The 19,949-nt window shown below is 43.4% G+C and overlaps 1 protein-coding gene across 11 annotated transcripts in view; it reads left to right on the top strand.

Annotated features, from left to right (window-relative positions):
• The window catches only part of SNX30 (sorting nexin family member 30), a 127,146-nt gene that overhangs the window by 15,206 nt on the left and 91,991 nt on the right, over positions 1–19,949 (top strand). The window contains exon 1 of one of the 11 annotated variants that reach the window (XM_027105184.1): positions 16,710–17,233. The exons of the other annotated variants lie outside the window; for them this stretch is intronic. Coding sequence (XP_026960985.1) covers positions 17,216–17,233 — 18 coding nt within the window. The 5' untranslated portion in view covers positions 16,710–17,215. Of the gene's footprint in view, positions 1–16,709; positions 17,234–19,949 lie in introns of those variants that run through there. 11 annotated transcript variants of the gene reach the window in all.

Raw genomic sequence — 19,949 nt, 5'->3', positions numbered from 1 at the left:
TGTGTGTGTGTGTGTGTGTGTGTGTGTGTGTGTGTGTGTGTGTGTGTTGGGGGTAGGAGGAGACAAGGGCAAGAGGTACATGCAGAAAAGGTGTTTCAGGGGTCCTGTTTGAGAAAAGGCACAGAGGCGAGAAAAGCACATGGCATGTTTGGGCGGCAGAGTGCAGGCACTTTCCAAAACTTGAATCTCTTGAATGTCTGCTGCATGCCTGGCTCTGTGCTGGATGCTGGGGAAGTTGAGAAAGATAAAAAAAAGTACTCTCTTGAGAGGGTCATTGTCCGGTGCAGAAGAGAAACGTATATCCAGATTGTTGCAATAGAATCTGAAAAATGCTAGATATATTTACTAGTTCTGAGGCCTTGGGTAAGTTTCTTAACCTGGTAATGCCTCAGTGTCTCCCTAGTTAAATTTTGGATTATTTCGCAGTGGTGTTCTGAAGATTAAATGAGTGGGGGTTTTTTTTTGTTGTTTTTTTTTAATGTTTATTTATTGATTTGGCTGTGCTGGGTCTTAGTTGTGGCACATGGGATCTTCATTGCCACATGTGGGATCTTTCAGTTGTGGCATGCGGGATCTAGTTGCTTGACCAGGGATTGAACCTGGGCCCCCTGCATTGGGAGCACGGAGTCTTAGCCCCTGGACCACCAGGGAAGTCCCTTAAATGAGTGTTTAGAATAGTGTCTGGCACACAGTAAGTACTATGAAAATGCTAGGTGTTGTTATTGCCTTAGAAGCAATAACTGGGACCTCTGGGAGCCTGTACAGAACACATACCTCGGTCATCCCCACCCCAGTGAGCGACCTGGGGTCTTCAAACAGCAGCCCTTGTCAGTCCTTGGTTGAGCGCCCCATGGATGGGGTGTTTGGGCATTAATTCCCAAGCACCTTCCAGCCTGCCCCATGGGTGGAAAGTGCTTGAGCAGCCAGGGGAGCAGTCGGGCCAAGAAGTGCGGGTGCTGGCGTGGAAGTCGGGCCAGTGGGCACTGAACTGGCCAGTGAGAGGGGATAGGTGGACACCCATGACATCTGCACGGTTATTATGGAAATAACATGTAGGGAATGGGGCAAGGAGTGACTGTGCTCAGGGGGGTGGTGGCTTTTCCAAAGGAGATGATATTTGAGCCGGAGAGTGAAAAAGTAGATATTTCCCAAATGGACAAGGCAGGAGGAGTAACTAGAGCAGAAGACCCAGCCTGTGCCAAAGCTTGGCAGTGTCAGTTTGCAGGTGTGGAGGGTGAGGGGAGGCAGTTTCACAGGGGCTTTGACCTCCTGGATTCAGGGGTGTACTGGTCAGGAGTCTTGTTTGCAAACAGTAGGAATCTTACTCACACTACTTTAAGCAATACCATACGCACATACCATAAAATCCACCTTTTAAAAACATACAATGTAGTGATTTTTAGTATATTCACAAGATTGTACGACTGCCGCCATTATGTAATTCCAGAGGGCTTTTGTCAGCCCCAGAAGACACTTGATACTCAGTAGCAGACGCTCCATTTTCCCCACTCTCAGCCCCTGGCGGTCACTAATCTGCTTTTGCTCTCTATGAATTTGCCTATTCTGGGTATTTCATAAAAATGGGATCATAGAATATGTGGCCTTTTGTGTCTGGCTCCTTGCACTTAGCCTAATTTTTTAAAATTAATTTATTTATTTTTGGCTGTGTTGGGTCTTTGTTGCTGCGCGTGGGCTTTCTCTAGTTGTGGCGAGCGGGGGCCACTCTTCATCGCGGTGTGCGGGCCTCTCACTGTCGCGGCCTCTCTTGTTGCAGAGCACAGGCTGCAGACGCACAGGCTTCAATAGTTGTGGCTCGTGGGCTCTCAAGTGCAGGCTCAGTAGTTGTGGCGCGTGGGCTTTGTTGCTCTGCAGCACGTGGGATCTTCCTGGACCTGGGACTGAACCCATGTCCCCTGCATTGGCAGACAGATTCTCAACCACTGCGCCACCAGGGAAGCCCCCCAGGATATCCTCTTTTAAAACTGAAAAGTATTCCGTTTTATGTATATACCATTTTTTTTTTAATCAGTTATCTATTGATGGACATTAGGTTGCTTCTACCTCTTGGCTATTGTGACTAATGCTGCAGTGGACATGGATGTGCAAATATCTCTCCGAGATCCTGTTTTCAGTTTTTTTGGACATATAAATCCAAATGTTTATATATAAAAACTGGACCATATGGTAATTCTGTTTTTAAATTTTTGAGGAACTTCCATACTGTTTTCTGTAGTGACTGCACCATTTTACAGTCGCATCAACAGCGCCCAAGGATTCCGATTCCTCTGCCTCCTCACCAACGCTTGCTATTTTCTGTTCTTTTGATAGTGGCCATCCTAATGGGTATGAGGTTGTATCTCGTTGTGGTTTTGATTTGTGTTTCTCTGATGATTAGGGATGCTGAGCATCTTTTCATGTGCTTGTTGGCTATTTGTGTACCGTCTTTGGAGAAATGTCTGTTCAAGTCCTTTGCTCATTTTAAAATCAGATTATTTGATTTTTTTATTGTTGAGTTGTAGGAGTTCTTTTTATATTCTGGATATTAACCCCTTATCAGATATAGGATTTGCAAATGTTTTGTCCCATTCCATAGTTTACCTTTTAACTCTCTTGATTGTGTCCTTTGCACAAAAGTTTTTAAGTTTGATATAGTCCCATTTGTCTGTTTTTGCTTTCGTTGCCTGTGTTTTTAGTGTCATATCCAAGAAATCACTGCCAAGTCCAGTGTCATGAAGCTTTTCGCCCTATGCTTTCTTCTAGAAGTTTTATAGTTTTGGGTCTTAGGTTTAGGTCTTTAATCCATTTTGAGTTAATTTTTGTATATGGTGTAAGATGAGGGTCCAATTTCATTCTTTTGTGTGTGGATATCCAATTTTCCCAGTATTACTTGCTGAAAAGACTGTTCTTTACCCTTTGAGGGTGTATATACTTTTAAATCTAATTTCTAACTAGAATCGATAAACCGTGTTAATACTTGAAGTGCTAACATGAATTTTGTACATGTGTTTGAGTGACTTCTCTGTACTATGTGCTGTGTGAGGCATCATGTTCCTTGGGAGTTAAGATATCTACATTTTGGAAATAACATTAGCCTGGGACAGGTCAGGTCTCAGACATGCCAGGCGAAAGATGTCTTACTGTAATTAGAATAAAAATGGTTGTGGAGTAGTTGTTTTATTGCAGAAATGGAAAGCTAGACCTTCTTTTGGGCTATTTAATTCGAGCAGAGGTATGTTCTCAGGAACTGGGCTTACTATCATCTTGCTGCATCAGCATCTGTGCTGCAAAAATGTGATATAGCAGGCATTTTCTGCACTGTCCGGTCCAGTACATCTTGTTTATTTCATGACTTGCATCAGCAATTGTGAAGGACACTTGGACTTTTTTTTTTCATTTCTCAAACATTTATATGAGCCTCTCTGTGCCATGCTCAGGAGATACACAGATGAACAGATGGCCTTACCTTTTAGCTACCCAAGGAAGGGAGACAAAGAAATACAAGTGAGTCATTGCTGTTTAACATGATGACAGGGGTATGTGCAGAATGCCAGGGGGGTAATCAGAGTGATTTATTAGCGTTAAAGACATTTTTGAGTGAAGCACGTTGGAAGGGGGTCTTGGGTTACCTGTTATAGGTAACAATGGTCAATGTTGGGATATGAGTGAGAATTTGAATTTGAATCCAAGATTGGCCATGTAATTTGTGGGACCCAGTGCAAAGTTAAAATTCTTATCCCCCTGTTAAAAAAAATTATTAAGAATTTCATGATAGTGACAGCAGAGCATTAAACCCAGTATGGAACCCTTCTGAGTATAGGATCCTTGTGAAGCTGGCCCTGAGTATATCCTTTGGAGGTACTGGTTTCCAGGTCCTGTTAAAATCACCTCCTACCCATCTTGGTGTTCTGGGTCAGGACTGCTACCATCCTGAGGGTGTGTTGTAGTGAGTTGGGGTCCCCAAGGCTTGCTTCTCCAGTCTGGGTTGACTGTGGGGCTTGCCTGGAACACTCCATCCCCTGTCAACATTCTAGCATCTTAACACGGTCTCCTGTATGCCCAGCCTTTCATGTTTAACATACGCTTGGGACTGTTGTCATTTCCCTAACTGTTGCTTCTCTTCTCTTTTCCTTTTGTTCTGATTTCTTCCCCATCGAGGGTGTCCAGCATATGTCCCCTCAGTTATCCTCACCTTTACCCAGAGATAATAGTAACGTGTGTTCACAAGATCCTTGTGAACCTTTGGGGAGCACTTCCTTTGGTTGGGAGCTGTACTGCATCATCTTGAAGCACTCCCCAAGTTACTGTCTCCTTCCCCTTTGACAGCTGGGGAAATGTAGGCTTTGAAAGGTGAAGTAACTTGTTCAAGGTCACAGAGCTAGATGAGAGTGGGGCTGGGATTTGAACTTGGGTTTGTTCAACTTTAGAGCCCACTCTCTTCACCACCACCACTGATACAAATTGGCATCCTTTTCCAAACCTGCTTCCCACTCTTTCCAGTGCTTACATGCATTAGACACTGTAGGTTGCATTTCTTATGCAAAGCACAGTTTCAGGCCAAGGGAAATGAAACCAGCCCCTTCTGTATCTTAGGCTGTGTTTCTTCCCTCATCTCAGTTTGTTTTTTTCAGCCTCTTACTCCTCACTGTAACCAGTCTCCCTTGTGAGAGAAGTTTCCCAAGGCTTGCTGCCTTCTGCCTGCTCACTCTCCCGTCACTGCCAGGCTCCTTGGATGAGCGGTCTTTGTGCACCGCTTCCATCTGCCTTGCCATCTGCCTCCTCTTGCCTCAGCATCGAGCCCCATGGGCCAGGTCCTGCCTCTACCACTCACGGCTCACGGAGAACTGCAGCGGCTGTTCTTCTGCTGTAGCATCCCAGGCCTTTAGAGCTGCAGAGGGCTTGGTGGTCACTCCCTCCAAGACCCTCTTTTTACAATGGAGGAAACTGTGGCCCAGGGAGAGAAGTGATTTATCAGATCAGGGTAACCCAGCTAGAGCTGAGGTTAGGACCCAGGTTTCCAGACCTTTGGTTCAGTGCTCATTTTCCTTGACTGACATCATTAACCAACTTCCCCTCAATGCTTTTTTCCCTGTCTTTTTTCTCAGGGTCTTACTCTGTTCACTGCTATATTCCCCAGCCCAGTGCCTGGCACATAGCAGATGCTTCATTCACTGAATGAATTGGTTCTCTCCTCTCTTGACCCTCCCCTGGTCTGCCCCTGCTTCTCTGGACCCTCCTCTTTTTTTTTTTTTTTTTTTCCTGAGCTCTAACTGTGAGCCCACCCAGCCATGGTTCCTGGCCTTTGCTAGTTCCTTATGTACCATCTCTGGATGGACTTTACTACTGCGGCAGGGCTTAGGATTTCTAGCTTTAAACCCATCTTTCCAAGTATTTCTGTGATTCTTGTTTTTAAGCACCTTATAATCACTCCATGGTGAGAGTATTTAAAAACCATGCCTTTCTTCACCTCCCCTTTTAAATATCCCACTTTTGTATATAAACATCACTGTCCTTTAATGTCTGTCTTCATTTCCATTGTCGTTGTGAATATCCTAATCAAGATGTATGATTATCTAACTGGCTTTCCTGCTTTGAGTCAGTCAGGTCCCTCCTCCCCAATCTATTTTATTCTGAACACTGTAGCCAGAATTCACCTTCCTAAAATATTGTATGTGTCATTCCCCTCTTTGGAGACCTGCGGCAAGACCTTCCCTTTGGAGACCTTTCCATTGCTTACACAGTAATGGTCTGAGTCCTTAGTCTGGCCTTCTGTGATCAGGTACCTATTTACCTCTGTGATCCTCTCCTAGGAAGTTATGTCCCTGCCAAAGGATTTTACTCATGAGCTGCCTGGCATGTCATGTGAAGTCTTGCTTGCCCACCTTTGCTGAGCTTTTGTCCTCTGTGTGCCTTTCCAGCTGCCCCCTGCTATCGCCATAGACCTTTGCTATTCAAGGTGAGGTCCATGGACCAGTGGCATTAGCATCACCTGGGAGCTTGTTGGAAATACAGAATCTCAGGCCTAATTCCAGACCTACTGAATCAGAATATGCATTTTGACGTGACCCCTAAGTCATTGTATGCGCATTAAAAATAGAGAAGCACTGTTTTAGAACAAGGTTATTGAGTTTAGCTAAGTACTCACATCATCTGAGGACCTATTAGAGGATGCTGATGCCTAGGGCCCACCTCAAGAAATTTGGATATAATGAATCTAGGATGGCCCAGGGAGCAGTATTTTGTAAAAAGGCTTTTCCAAGTGATTCTAACGTGCAGCCAAGGTTGAGATCAGTTGCCTTAGAAGAATTTTCTGATTCACTCAGGGGGAATGTGCCATCAGACATGTATATCTCCTACACTGTGCTATAAACTCCTTGAGGGCAGGGGCTCTATCTGATTGCTTATTGCTGTAATGTCAGTGTACGAACAAAGCCTAGGATGGGGTGGGTACCCAAATATTTACTGAGTCAGTAAATGGACATGAGCTAAATGACATGTACAAGAGTATTTGTTGCAATATTAGTTTTAATGGAAAAGGTAAGAAGGAGCCTAAATATCTATCAGTGGGGAGCTAGTTTTATAACTAGGGTCATTTAAAAAATGTAGTGTTAAAAAGAATATGGCAGGGCTTCCCTGGTGGCGCAGTGCTTGAGAGTCCGCCTGCCGATGCAGGGGACACGGGTTCGTGTCCCAGTCCGGGAAGATTCCACGTGCCACGCAGTGGCTGGGCCCATGAGCCATGGCCGCTGAGCCTGCGCGTCCGGAGCCTGTGCTCTGCAACGGGAGAGGCCACAACAGTGAGAGGCCCACGTACCGCAAAAAAATATATATATATATATGGCAGCCCCTGTATATACTGATATGAAATAATGGCAAGATATAGAAGTAAAAAAAGAAAAAGTACAAGCCATGTGTAGTTTGCTATCATTTGTAAGTGTGTGTGTGTAAGAGTACAGGTGTGAATGTGTACACTAGCCTTGGAAGGGTGCACCATTGCCTCTCAAAAGGGTAATTTTCTGACCCTTTGAGAATGTAGTCTTCCTTCCTTGGAGACTCTGACCAAATTAGAGAGAAAGAGCCCTCCTCCTCGCTCCCTAATTTGGTTAGTAATAGTTGATATTGATTAAAAAGGAAAAAGTTGACTAACCCCTAACTCCAATTAAATTTCAAATAGGCAAACAAGAAAAATGGGGCTGTCACTTGTAGTCCTGTGGGGTAGGATGTGTATGTTGTCCCTGCCTGGAAACTGAGTCATAACCACTCAAAACCTAAAGAGGACAGAGCTAAACTGCTACTGAGGGGCTAGAAGAGAGAATGCTCTTCTGTAGTCTTTAATCTGTTCTGATCAAATACAGGTGAATACTGGCTCAGAGTGAGCTTTTTCCCTTTTCTCCTGATGGTCAGTCAATATTTTGAACTATCTGTTTTTCCCCTGAGTTAAGAATTAAGAAATTCTTTTCTTTCCTGGTTCAAGTCACTGAAGAGGGGCAGGACCTTCCCTTGTTTCACCAGTTGGCCAGACTTCGTCCAACCCTCATTTCATGCTCTTGCCTCTGCCCTCCCTGACCAAAGGACTGCCGTGGACCTTGCCTGTCTCCATGAAAGAGAATGAGGTGTTTTCAGCCCAGTGACGTCAGTTCTTCTTCCTCCCAGTTTTCTTCATGGCAATCCTTATCCTGGTGAGGGGTTCTAGGCTTCATTGCAGCTTCTTAGAGAGAGGGGCAGCCAACTTTCAAACACGTGGACGTGGAAGACGTGGTGTTAGGAGGTGGTTATGTTAGGGATAGACTGATGGCTCTTTCTAAGACGGTGCAGTTGACTTGAGTCTTTCGATGTAACCAAATTCTCCTCCCCTGGTCTACTGGGAGGCTCGGCACATTATTGTAGGTACCTGTGGAGCTTTTTGAGTAACCTAGGTAGTCTTTTATATAGTATTTTAGACTGGACTGTTCAGACTTTTAGATTGAATGAGATCCACATTTGGGGCTAACATGTGCATCTACAGATTTCTAAGCAAATCTCAAGTGCCGAGGTTTGAGCAAAATGGTCACCTCTCCACTTTCAACTTGACTCTGAAGAAGAAGGTAGCCCCTGTTTTTTGTTTTTCCTCAAAGCATTCTTCTCTTGGACATGTGAGTGGAAAAGGGTAACATTTATTAAAGACACATCGCAGTGTTCCAAGATCATAAGTTGTAGAAGCAGCGGTTGCATTTTACATAAACCAGTTTTGGTATCACACGGGTGAGTATGTTTTCAGGTGTTGAGCTTGGCAGGTTGGCTACTTATTTAAAGCCAACAAAATTACGACACTGTCCATTTTAAACTTTCTTTGTGGTTAAATTATGATGAAACTGATAGAAAAGTCTTGCTGTTGACTTATTCATGAGTCAAGGAAACTTCATGTATTATATAGGTTTATGATATTGCAGGAAATGGGTAGAGGATCTGTCCGTCATGAGAAACAATGTTGCCAGCAGCAGGAGGAATAAAGTTTATTTGCTCCCTCTGGTTCCAAATCAAGGAGGTACACTATGTAAAGTAATTTAGAACTGCTACCTCAGAGAGGTTAATGTTGTAGGTTTGAAGCAGACACAGCTGAGTAGGAAAAAGTGGAGCTTTCAGACTCAGCCAAGGGAGTCCTAATACAGTCACTTACTGGCTGGGCAGTCACTTACCTGCCCTGAACCTCTGTTATCCTGTCAATAAAATGGGAATTCTAGTAGTACCTACCTAATAAGGTTGTTCTGATAACATAATGAGATTATGCATAGTAGGCCCCCAAAGCTCTTCTCGTAACTGATTCTCATAACTGATTCTCATAACTGATCTGAACAACGTATTTTAGATGACTACGAAGATTCCTTGCCTGTTTTTGATAGGTACCGATGGTAAGCATAGGTGCATCGTGTGGTGTGTTAACATTTCAGAACATAGTAGATGAAAGAAAGGAAAAATGCTTCCTAGAATATAGCAAGGTTGTATAGTTAAGGATTTTTATAAGACTGAACAGAAAAAGGAAGAAGAAACAGACCCAGTTCTGCAGGAAGAATCCATAAATTGTGGGAAAGAAAATCTTGAGTCAGCTCTAGGCTTATTTTCTACAGTTCAAGGCCAGATTATGGATCGCTTTAACAAAAACAGGCCACAATAAACATTTACAATCATGTTATGTTTACATTACTGTTGATCTGATTATTACTGTGATTTGATTGTGGTGGATATTTTCACTTCCTCTCCTTTATTGGATTTTCATTTTATTTGAGTAAGTAAATTACTCTTGGCTCATTCAACATGATGCTAAAAAAGGAAAAGAGGAATCTTTCTGATATGTGAGCTATATACCTTGAAAAGAAAGGTCTGTTTCAACTGGCAAGAAAACAGAATTCCCTCCCAAAGGAAGTAGATAAGAGGAACCAGACCTAATCAGGAAGCTCATATTCCATTCATTTATTCGTCAAATATTTATCAAGTGCCTGGCACCGTTCTAGATGCTTCTAGCTAAATCCCCTTTGGACAGACCATTGCATTTCGGGACTTTTCAGGTTCCAGTTTCTCTTCCTCTGCCCCAAGATTAAAAGATAAAGTTCTAAAATAAAAGTTACTCTTGTTTGCAGTTTCCTACTGCCAGTATATAGGGAAGCTATTTATTTTTGTAATGTTATCATGCATTAGCCACCTTACTGAATTCCTAACACATTTTGAATAATTTTTCAGTTATTTTCTACTTAGAAATCCAGAGAATCATATATTTTGCAACTCACTGCTTCTTTTCAAAAATGTATGTTTTTTTTTCATTTTATTACATTGGCCAAGACCTATGGAAATTCTTAAAATATTGAGAGCATTCTTGTTCCTTGTTGAGGGGTATTTGAGTATTTTCTTATTAGATATGTTTGCTGTTGTTTTCTTGTCAAGAAAGTTTTTTTTTTTTATTCATAGCTTACTAATTTAAAAAAATTTAGGAATGGAATTCAGGTTTAATAAAATGCCTTCTCAGCATCTATGGAAATTATCATTTAATTAAATTAATTTCTTAATACTGAAATTACTTACATTTATACTTAGGATAAGTCCTACTTAGTCTTGGATTCAGTTTGCTAATGTTTTATGTGGAATTTTAGTTTTAGTCTTTATTTTCTGTCTATTATGCTTTTTTTTTTTTTTCCCCTCATTTTCTCCATTTCCTGACTCTGGTTACGTTGATCCGGGTGTGCTTTGTTCAATTTTATTTTCTTCCAATTTCTATTTCCTGTTTCTATTTGACTAATGTTTATAATTATATTTTTCTACCATAGTCAAGATTTAATTAGGATCTGTAACTTTCTCCAGAACCAGGAGAGACCTTGGGCTTGCTTTTACTTCCCCTTCTAGGTTTTAGTGAAATTACTGAGTTTTGAGTTCCTGATTTGAAACCACTCTCACAATCCAGATACAGAACATCACCTACAAAAGTTTTCATGCACTTTTGTAGTCCATACTTTGCTCCACCATTGGCCTAGGCAATCACTCATCTACTTTCTGTCACTATGTTAGTTTGCATTTTCTAGAATTTTGTATAATTGGAATCATAAAATCTGTATTCTTTGTGTCTAGTTTCTTTCACTCAACATTTTTATTGTTGCTATATCCATAGTTTGTTCTTTTTTAAAAAAATATTGAGTATATTCATTCATTAATTGAATGAATATATCACTATTTGTTTGTTCACTCATTAATGAACATGTAGGTTGTTCCCAGCTTTGGGCTATTACAAATTAAGCTACTACACTGAACAAAGGAGAGTAAACTAAACTTAAAGCAAGCAGAAGGAAGGAACTAAAGATTAGAGTGGAAATTAATGGAATAGAGGATAGAAAAACAGTAGAGAAAATTAATAGGACCAAAATTTCGTTCTTTGAAAAAATCAAAATTGACAGACCTTTAGCTGAATCGACCAAGAAAAGAGAAGATTCGAATTACTAAAATGAGAAATGAAAGGGTAGACATTACTGACCTTACAGAAATAATGAAGGGTTATAAAGGAGTACTGCAAACAATTCTGTCAGTAAATTGTATGACTTAGATGGAATGGACAAATTCTTAGACACAAATAAAGCTGCTGTGAACATTCATGTACATGTCTTTAGTTGACATGTTTTCATTCCTCTGGGTAAATACCTAATAGTGGAGTTGCAGTATACGAGAGTTTTAGTAGCTCCATATCTTTGCCAAGACTTGGTATTGTTTGATCAGTTCTAGTGGATGTGTAGTAGTATCTCATTGTGGTTTTAATTTTCTTTTACATGGTTACTAATGATGTTGAACCTATATTCGCATGCTAATTGCCCATTTGTATATCTTTTGTGAAGTATCTTCAAATCTTTTGCCTATTTTTTTTTTCTTTTTTTTTTTTTTTGCGGTACGTGGGCCTCTCACTGTTGTGGCCTCTCCCGTTGCGGAGCACAGACTCCGGATGCGCAGGCTCAGCAGCCATGGCTCACGGGCCCAGCCGCTCCGCGACATGTGGGATCCTCCCGCACCGGGGCACGAACCCGTGTCCCCTGCATCGGCAGGCGGACTCTCAACCACTGCGCCACCAGGGAAGCACCTTTTGCCTATTTTTATTGGATTGTTTTTCTTACTGAGATATATACGTATCTATCTATATATTGAATGTAATATCTATACTGAATTACTTAAATATTCTTCAGTAAGGTGAAAAAAAACACTTTAGGTATGATTGACATACAGAAAGCTGTATATGTTTAATGTATACAACTTGATGAGTTTGGAGATAAGTATACATCTGTTGAAACCATCACCACAGTCTGTGCCATAAACATATCCATCACGTCCAAAAGTTTCCTCCTACCTTCTTTATATTATTATTACTAATATCGTTACAGTTTGTGATAAGATGTACCCTCTTAGCAAAACTTAAAGTACTGTATACGATACAGTATTGTTAACTATGGACCCTGTGCTATATACATTAGATCTCTAGGACTTACTCATTTTGCATAGTTGAAACTTCGTACCCTTTGACTAATACCCCCGCCCCCAAACCATCTTCCCCTTCCCCATCCCCTGGCAATCACCTTTGTATGCTTTGCTTCTATGACATGGACTATTTTAGATTCTTCAGATAAGTGGAATCATGCAGTACTTGTCCTTTTGTGACTGGCTTATTTCACTTCGCATAATGTCCTCCACGTTCATCCATGTTGTTGCAAACGGCAGAATTTTCTATTTTAAGGCCGAATAACATTCCACTGTATGTATATACCACATATATCCTTATTAAGAGTTTTTGATATATTCTGGATACAAGTGCTCATCAGATATATGTATTGTATTTTCTCCCATTCTGTGGCTTGTCATTTTTACTTAAATTTTTGAGTGTGTGTGTGCGCGCGCATATGAGAGAGAGAGAGAGAGAGAGATTGAAAATTTTTTGGTGTTTGATGTGGCCAGTGCATTCACATGGCACAAAATTCAGAAGATACAAAATTTTATCTGGTGAAAAGTCTCCCATTTGCCCAGGCCCCATCATTTCCCTTCCTCTGGCAGCAGGTTTCCCTCCCCAGAAGCAACCAGTGTTACCAGTTTCTGGAGAAACTTTCTAGAGGTAGATGTTATGCGTAAATATGAAAGTGCATACATGTAATTCTTTTAAAAGTCAGGTGTTAGCATACCGTACACAGAGTCTTGTACCTTGCTGTACACAGTCATAGATCTTGGAGATCATTCCATATGGTACATAAAGCTCTTCCTCCCTCTCCCCTCCCTTTCCCTCCACTCCCTTCCTTTTTTTTTAATGACCCTCTAGTATTCCTTTGTTTCTGTTAGTTCAGTGCCTACAGTCCCAGATGAGAAGCCTGTGCCAGTGATTCTTTTTCTTCTGTACCCAATCTTCCACATATCCCTAGAGTTTTCTTCTTAAATTGAGAAATTTACCAGCCTGCTTGTATTTAGGTATATATTTTTCTCAGGTATTTCTGCTTTATACCCTTTCAATTTTACCACTTTGTCTACATCCTTTTTTCTTCTTTTTTTTTTTAATTTTTTTTGGTACGTGGACCTCTCACCGTCGTGGCCTCTCCCGCCGCGGAGCACAGGCTCCGGACGCGCAGGCTCAGCGGCCATGGCTCACGGGCCCAGCTGCTCTGCGGCACGTGGGATCCTCCCGGACCGGGGCTCGAACCCGTGTCCCCTGCATCGGCAGGCGGACTCTCAACCACCGCGCCACCAGGGAAGCCCGCTTTTTTATTCTTTATTCTCTTTTTTAGGAGAAAGGACTTGTGGATATTTGGATTTTAATCTCTCCTTTTTGGGTCTTCACTTTTTCTGGGCTCATTCTATCAGGTTATATTTTCATTCTTTATGTTCAGGGAATTTCTTGATTTGATCTTCTGAATGATGGATTTATTTTTAATTTCATTCCATTCCACTATTTCTACTTCTCTATTTAATTTAAATTTAATCTCACTTATGTTTGTTTTAGCAATCATGTTTTTGGACCTGCTTTCAGATTGTGATGTCCAAGATGGTGATCCTGGCTTAGGGCAGGAACTGACCCCCTTCAGACGGGCGTGCACTGACCTTCTGGGCTGCACAAGTGGGCTGCTGCTTCTGCCCTCTTGGGGAGACACATGCTGTTGCCCACCCCCAAGTAATGAGACTTGCTCTTGGGCCTCCTCTGGGGCATGTATTTGTGTGGCCATGCGTACCTGTGTTTGCGTATAAACATGTACATATGTGCGCGTAAGCAGCGCACAGACTCTGCAGTCAGCCTTTGCCTGGCTGCAGTGGTTAGGGTTGGAATGGGATGCGGTAAGAAGAGAATGGAGAGTAGATCCTTGGAATTGCTCTTGGGCAGGCTTCCTGTGTGTGTGCTTGGCTGATAACAGGACAATAGGCTGGGTGGACCCTTCTTAATTGAGGAAGTGGGGAAAGAGTTGCCCTGCAGTTGGAGAACTTCACAGCTGATCCCAAAATACCCTTCCTCTTTTCTTTCTTCAAGCTGCGCTAGAAACTCAGCATTCCACAACCCTTTCCTCACCCGACCCGCCAGCTCAGTGAGTGCCTGCTTCTCTTCTCAGTCACTCACTTCTGAATTGGGGGTTTTTTTGTCAGACCCTTCCCGTGTCCAGCATTTCCCACTGTGGCCCAATTAGGTTTTGGTTTCTCAACTCTGGCTAAATTTGATTTTTCTGTAAATTTGATCCTGTCACATCTCTTCCAGAAATTATGCAAAAAAAAAATTTTTTTTTTGACTGATGACATCCATCCCCATTTTCCAGATTTTAAAAATAGATTATCATTTATATATATATATATTTATATATATATATATATACATACACACACTTATTTATTTGGCTGCGCCGGGTCTTAGTTGTGGCACTCAGGATCTTCATTGTCACATGCGGGATCTTTAGTGGCGACACGCGGGATCTTTAATGTGGCATGTAGAATCTAGTTTCCTGACCAGGGATCGAACCCGGGCCCCCTGCATTGGGAACACAGAGTCTTAGCCACTGGAACACCAGGGAAGTCCCTAAAAATAGATTTATTCTTAATTTTATGTTTCCTTTGTCATTGAATTTGGAGGAACATGAGAGTCAAGCCCAGGGCTCAGCCCATCCCCACTGTGGATGTAGTGGATTTCATTATTTTTCACTGGCAGGGATGTAACGGCCTCTTCCACCAGTTTCTTTGTTCCCCTTCCACATAATTTCAATAAGAGCAGCAGCTATTAAATTGAGTGCTATGTGCCGTATCTCATGTCAGAGCTGATTTAATTGTTCTTTCGCTTTGTACCCGCTGGGTACCAGGTGGACATTGTTTTGGTTATGCACTGCTGCTTAACAAACCACCCCAAAATGAAGTAGGTTAAAATACACATTTATTCTTGTCGCTTGTGGCTGTATGAGTTGCCTGGCCTCAGCTGTATGGTTCTTGCTTGGAGTCTCTCATGTCATCTGAAGGCTCAACTGCGCTGGGGGCCTAAGGTGACTTGTGGCTGGCAGTTGACTCGAGTGACATCTCCATGTGGCTTGGGCTGCTCAAGGCAGGCTGGATGGGCTCCTGGAGGATGCATCCCAAGAATGCGCATCCCAAGAGACAGGAAGTGGAAGCTACTGGGCCAGGTGAGGGCTGAGCCCAGAAAAGGCACGACATCAGTTCTGCCGTATTCTTTTTTTTTTTTGCGGTACATGGGCCTCTCACTGTTGTGGCCTCTCCCGTTGCGGAGCACAGGCTCCGGACGCGCAGGCTCAGCGGCCATGGCTCACGGGCCCAGCTGCTCTGCGGCATGTGGGATCTTCCCTGACCGGGGCACGAACCCGCGTCCCCTGCATCGGCAGGCGGACTCTCAACCACCACGCCACCAGGGAAGCCCTGCCATATTCTTTTGTTCAAAGCATTCATAGGGCCTGCCCAGATTCAAAAGGGGAGACTGATAGACTCCATCTCCTGATGGCAGAAGCGGCCAGGGCACATTGCAGATAAACATGTGGGTCGGGAGATACCGTAATGGCCATCCTTTAAAATATATGAACTGACACAGATGCCATGCTGCAGATACAACGATAACCGATCCCAGGACCACAGATCCTCAGACCGTACGGGGCAGAGGCAGGTACATAAACAGGCAGTAACAGCGCAGATGATGAGTGCTTTGAGAGGACCAGGCACGGGGGCATGAAGAGAGCAGGGTGGGGGATATCTAACCCAGACTGGGCAAGTGCTGGCATGGATGGGAGGTCAGTGGAGAAAGAAGGCATCTCAGCGGGGATATCTTTGGAGCTGAGTCTTGGAGCACAAGGGAACGTTAGCTAGGTGAACAAGGAGGGAGGAGGCATCCCAGGGAGAGGAAGCATCCCTCTCTGAGATGTGGTAGGGTGTGTGAGAGCTCATGGCACTCTGGGGGAATTGCTGGCAGACTGAGGATTGGCAAGTAATTGGGTGCTGCTGGCACATGTGATGGGAGGTGAAACTGTAGCAAAAGTAGGTATATTCTACCTTCAGATTCTGTGCGTCCTTGGCCTGGCCTCTGAGCCCTCAGTTGGTTCTGTATCCAAAGTATATTAGGGGTGATGGCCGGGCTGCTGAGGAGGATGGTGGAAGAGCAAGCCTCAGCAGCTCCACTTTGGGGATCCTCCCTTGGATCCTCCCCATTCTTCATCCTTCAGTTCCCCTTGTTCCTTACACTGTGCTTCCCTTCTCAATCTGTAGCTTAAGTGCGCATGTAGATAAGGATTCTGTTTGCGGTTGAAGGATAAGGGCAGACGTGGGACGAGGAGGATGGGAGCTGGAGCACCTAGGTGCTTGGCTGAGCATTTTATTTTATTTTATTTTATTTTATTGGCCGTGAGGCATGTGGGATCTTAGTTCCCCGACCAGGGATTGAACCCACACCCCCTGCGTTGGAAGCGCAGAGTCTTATGCTTCCAGTAAGTGGACTGCCGGGGAAGTCCCCTGGCTGAGCCTTTTAGATTCTCTCTCATTTGATGCTCTCCGAGACAGGCAAATAATAAAAATATTATCTCTGTTTTAAGGCTGGACTCTCTCAGCTTGTTAGGAGTGGACATGGGACAGGGTTACTTGTCACTGTACCCCCAGTGCCTTCAGACACGCTTATCTCCAGCCTGTGTGTCCAAGATGCTGATCCTGGCTTAGGGCAGGAGCTGGCCACCTTTAGACGGGAGTGCACCGACCTGGTCTGCACCTGGGGGCTGCTGCTCCTCCCTTCTTGGGGAGGCACATGCTGTCGTCCCCAGGCAGTGAGACTTGTACTTGTGCCACCTGGGGGGTGTGTGTGTGTATAAACATGTGCACGTGTGCACAGGCAGGCAGACTTGGGTGAGGGGGCAAGCCCAATCATAACCCCAAACTCCTTTGGTTAGAAAGAGAAGGTTCTGAAAAGAGTTCTGGAGAGCAGTTGGACAGCCGTATGCATGGACTTATTTGAATTGTACACTTAAAGATGCCTAAGACAGTAAGTTTTATGTGTATTTTACCACAGTCAAAAAAAAAAAGAAAAAAAGAGAGAGCAAATGTGGTAATACCCGTTTGGCACAGCCTAAGGAAATCATTCTAGAGTCCTGAAAACACTTGACGTGTGGGCTTGCTGATGGCAGCTGGAAGGAGGTGAGATCTCCAAGCCTTTCACGTGTACTTTTGGAAACTTGTCTTTGCACCAGAACCCAAGAAGAATGGGTTTCCTGCCTTCTTTATGTGGACTCCTCCCTTGGTGAGTAACACCGTTGCGCATAGAATCAAACACGTTCCTTACACTGAGTTTGAGCACAGCGTTTGGCTGGTGTTTGTGTCCTTTGCTTCTTTGGGTGATTTTGAGGACTGTTTGTTTTCCTGGGGCTTGAATTTCATAGGAAGATGCAATTCACTGGGTATAAATATTACCATCTGCCATTAGTCCCAACTGACAGAGGACAAGGACTTGGTCATTGAAGACAAATACTTGCGGGTCACGTCTCCTGCATCTTTGTTCTTGGCAGAGGCATTGATGGCGCCTAGGCGTGGCTGAAGGTGGAGGAGGGGACACCAGCTCTATCACCAACATTTTCTCGAAGCTGATAAAGGTAGTTCAGCCAGTCACAGAGTCCCCGAACCATAGTGTTGTCCCACAGTCTCTCTTCTTGTTTACAGAGTCCTTCCTTGCTGTTCTGGCTCTGAACAGAGCTTTGACAAAGCCATTTTATTTTGTTGTTGTCCTAAAATTTTTTTAGTGTGATGTAGTAGAAACTGTGTGGCTTTAGAACCAGAGGTAATCTTTTTAATCTTTACCAGTTTGATAGGAGAAATGATATCTTGTTTTCATTTTCATTTTGTTGTTTGCTATTGAAGTTGAACAATTGTTATTATTTTTATTGAAGTATAGTTGATTTACAGTGTTGTCTTAGTTTCAGGTTTACAGCAAAGTGATTCAGTCATAAATGTATATATATATTATATATATAATATATATATCCTTTTTCAGATTCTTTTCCCTTATAGGTTATTACAAAATATTGAGTATAGTTCCGTGTGCTATGCAATAGGTCTTTGTTATCTATTTTTTAAAATTTATTTTATTTTTTTTGCTGTGCCATGTGGCTTGTGGTATCCTAGTTCCCCAACCAGGGATTGAACCTGGGCCCACAGCAGTGAAAGTGCCGAATCCTAACCACTGGATCTCCAGGGAATTCCCCTGTTATCTATTTTAGCTAAAGTGGTGTGTATATGTTATTTATTTATTTATTTATTTATTTATGGCTGTGTTGGGTCTTCATTGCTGAGCGTGGGCTTTCTCTAGTTGCAGCGAGCAGAGGCTACTCTTTGTTGTGGTGCGTGGGCTTCTCATTGCAGTGGCTTCTTTTGTTGCTGAGCACAGGCTCTAGGTGCGTGGACTTCAGTAGTTGTGGCACTTGGGCTCAGTAGTTATGGTGGCAGGCTTAGTTGCTCTGCAGAATATGGGATCTTCCTGGACCAGGGCTCGAACCCGTGTCACCTGCATTGGCAGGTGGATTCTTAACCATTGTGCCACCAGGGAAGTCCCTCTCCTCCCTTTTGGACTTCCCTCCCATTTAGGTTACCACAGGGCATAAGGTAGAGTTCCCTGTGCTATACAATATGTTCCCATCAGTTGTCTATTTTTTCCATAGTATGTCTTTAATGCTTATTTTCAAAATCCTTCATACGTTGAAGCAAACAACCTATGGTCATAGATGTTCAAATCCTTTTCCCAGTTTGCTGTTTATCTTTTCACATTTATTGTTTCTTGACATAGAGAAAAATTTGTTAAATAAGTTACTCTTCCTTTATGGATTCTGCTTTTGGTTTTTTTAATTTATTTTATTTATTTTACTTTTGGCTGCATTGGGTCTTCGTTGCTGTGTGCGGCTTTCTCTAGCTGCAGTGAGCGGGGGCTACTCTTGGTTGCGGTGCGCGGGCTTCTCATTGCGGTGGCTTCTCTTGTTGCTGAGCACGGGCACTAGGCGCGCAGGCTTCAGTAGTTGTGGCACGTGGGCTCAGTAGTTGTGGCACGTGGGCTCAGTAGTTGTGGCATGCAGGCTCAATAGTTGTGGCTTGCAGGCTGCAGAGCTCAGGCTGAGTAGTTGTGGCGCACAGGCTTAGTGGCTCCGTGGCATGTGGGATCTTCCCAGACCAGGGCTCGAACCCTTGTCCCCTGAATTGGCAGGTAGATTCTTAATCACTGCACCACCAGGGAAGCCCCCATTATTAACTTTTTATTTTGAAATAATTATAGATTCACAGGGAGTTACCAAAGATGTGTATAGGAAGGTCCCAGGTGCTCTTTATCCATTTTCCTCCAATGATAACATCTTGCATAACAATACCAGCAAATTGACATTGGTACAGTCGACAGAACTCATGCCGATTTCACCCATTTTACAAGCACGCATTTGTGAGTGCGTGCATGTGTGTAGTTTATTCTGTGCAGTTCTATCAGGTGTGTAGACTTCTGTAACCAGCACCACCACAGTCAACATATAGACAGTTCCACCACAGCAAGGCTCCTTCCTGCTGCCCTTTTATAGCCATGCCCATCCCATCCTCCATCCCCAACCCATGACACCTTCAGTCCTAAGAGTTTGTTTGTTTTTTTTTTTGTTTGTTTTTTTTTTTGCAGTACGCGGGCCTCTCACTGTTGTGACTTCTCCCATTGTGGAGCACAGGCTCCGGACCTGCAGGCTCAGCGGCCATGGCTCACGGGCCTAGCCGCTCCGCGGCATGTGGGATCTTCCCGGACCGGGGCATGAACCCGTGTCCCCTGCATCGGCAGGCGGACTCTCAACCACTGTGCCACCAGGGAAGCCCCTAAGAGTTTTTTAATGGCATTTTTAAATGACTGGAAAAAAGAAAGATGTTTATTTCATGCCATGTGAAAATTAGTGAAATTCAGACTTCTGTGTCCATAACAGTTATGTCCATAATTAAGACATAAC

The sequence above is a fragment of the Aethalodelphis obliquidens genome, unplaced genomic scaffold (genome assembly GCF_003676395.1).
Source record: "Aethalodelphis obliquidens isolate GAN/ISIS:26980383/991018 unplaced genomic scaffold, ASM367639v1 scaffold7, whole genome shotgun sequence".
NCBI lineage: Eukaryota > Metazoa > Chordata > Mammalia > Artiodactyla > Delphinidae > Aethalodelphis > Aethalodelphis obliquidens.
The sequence above is the reverse complement of the archived record's forward strand: the minus strand, read 5'-3'. Positions and strand labels throughout refer to the sequence as shown.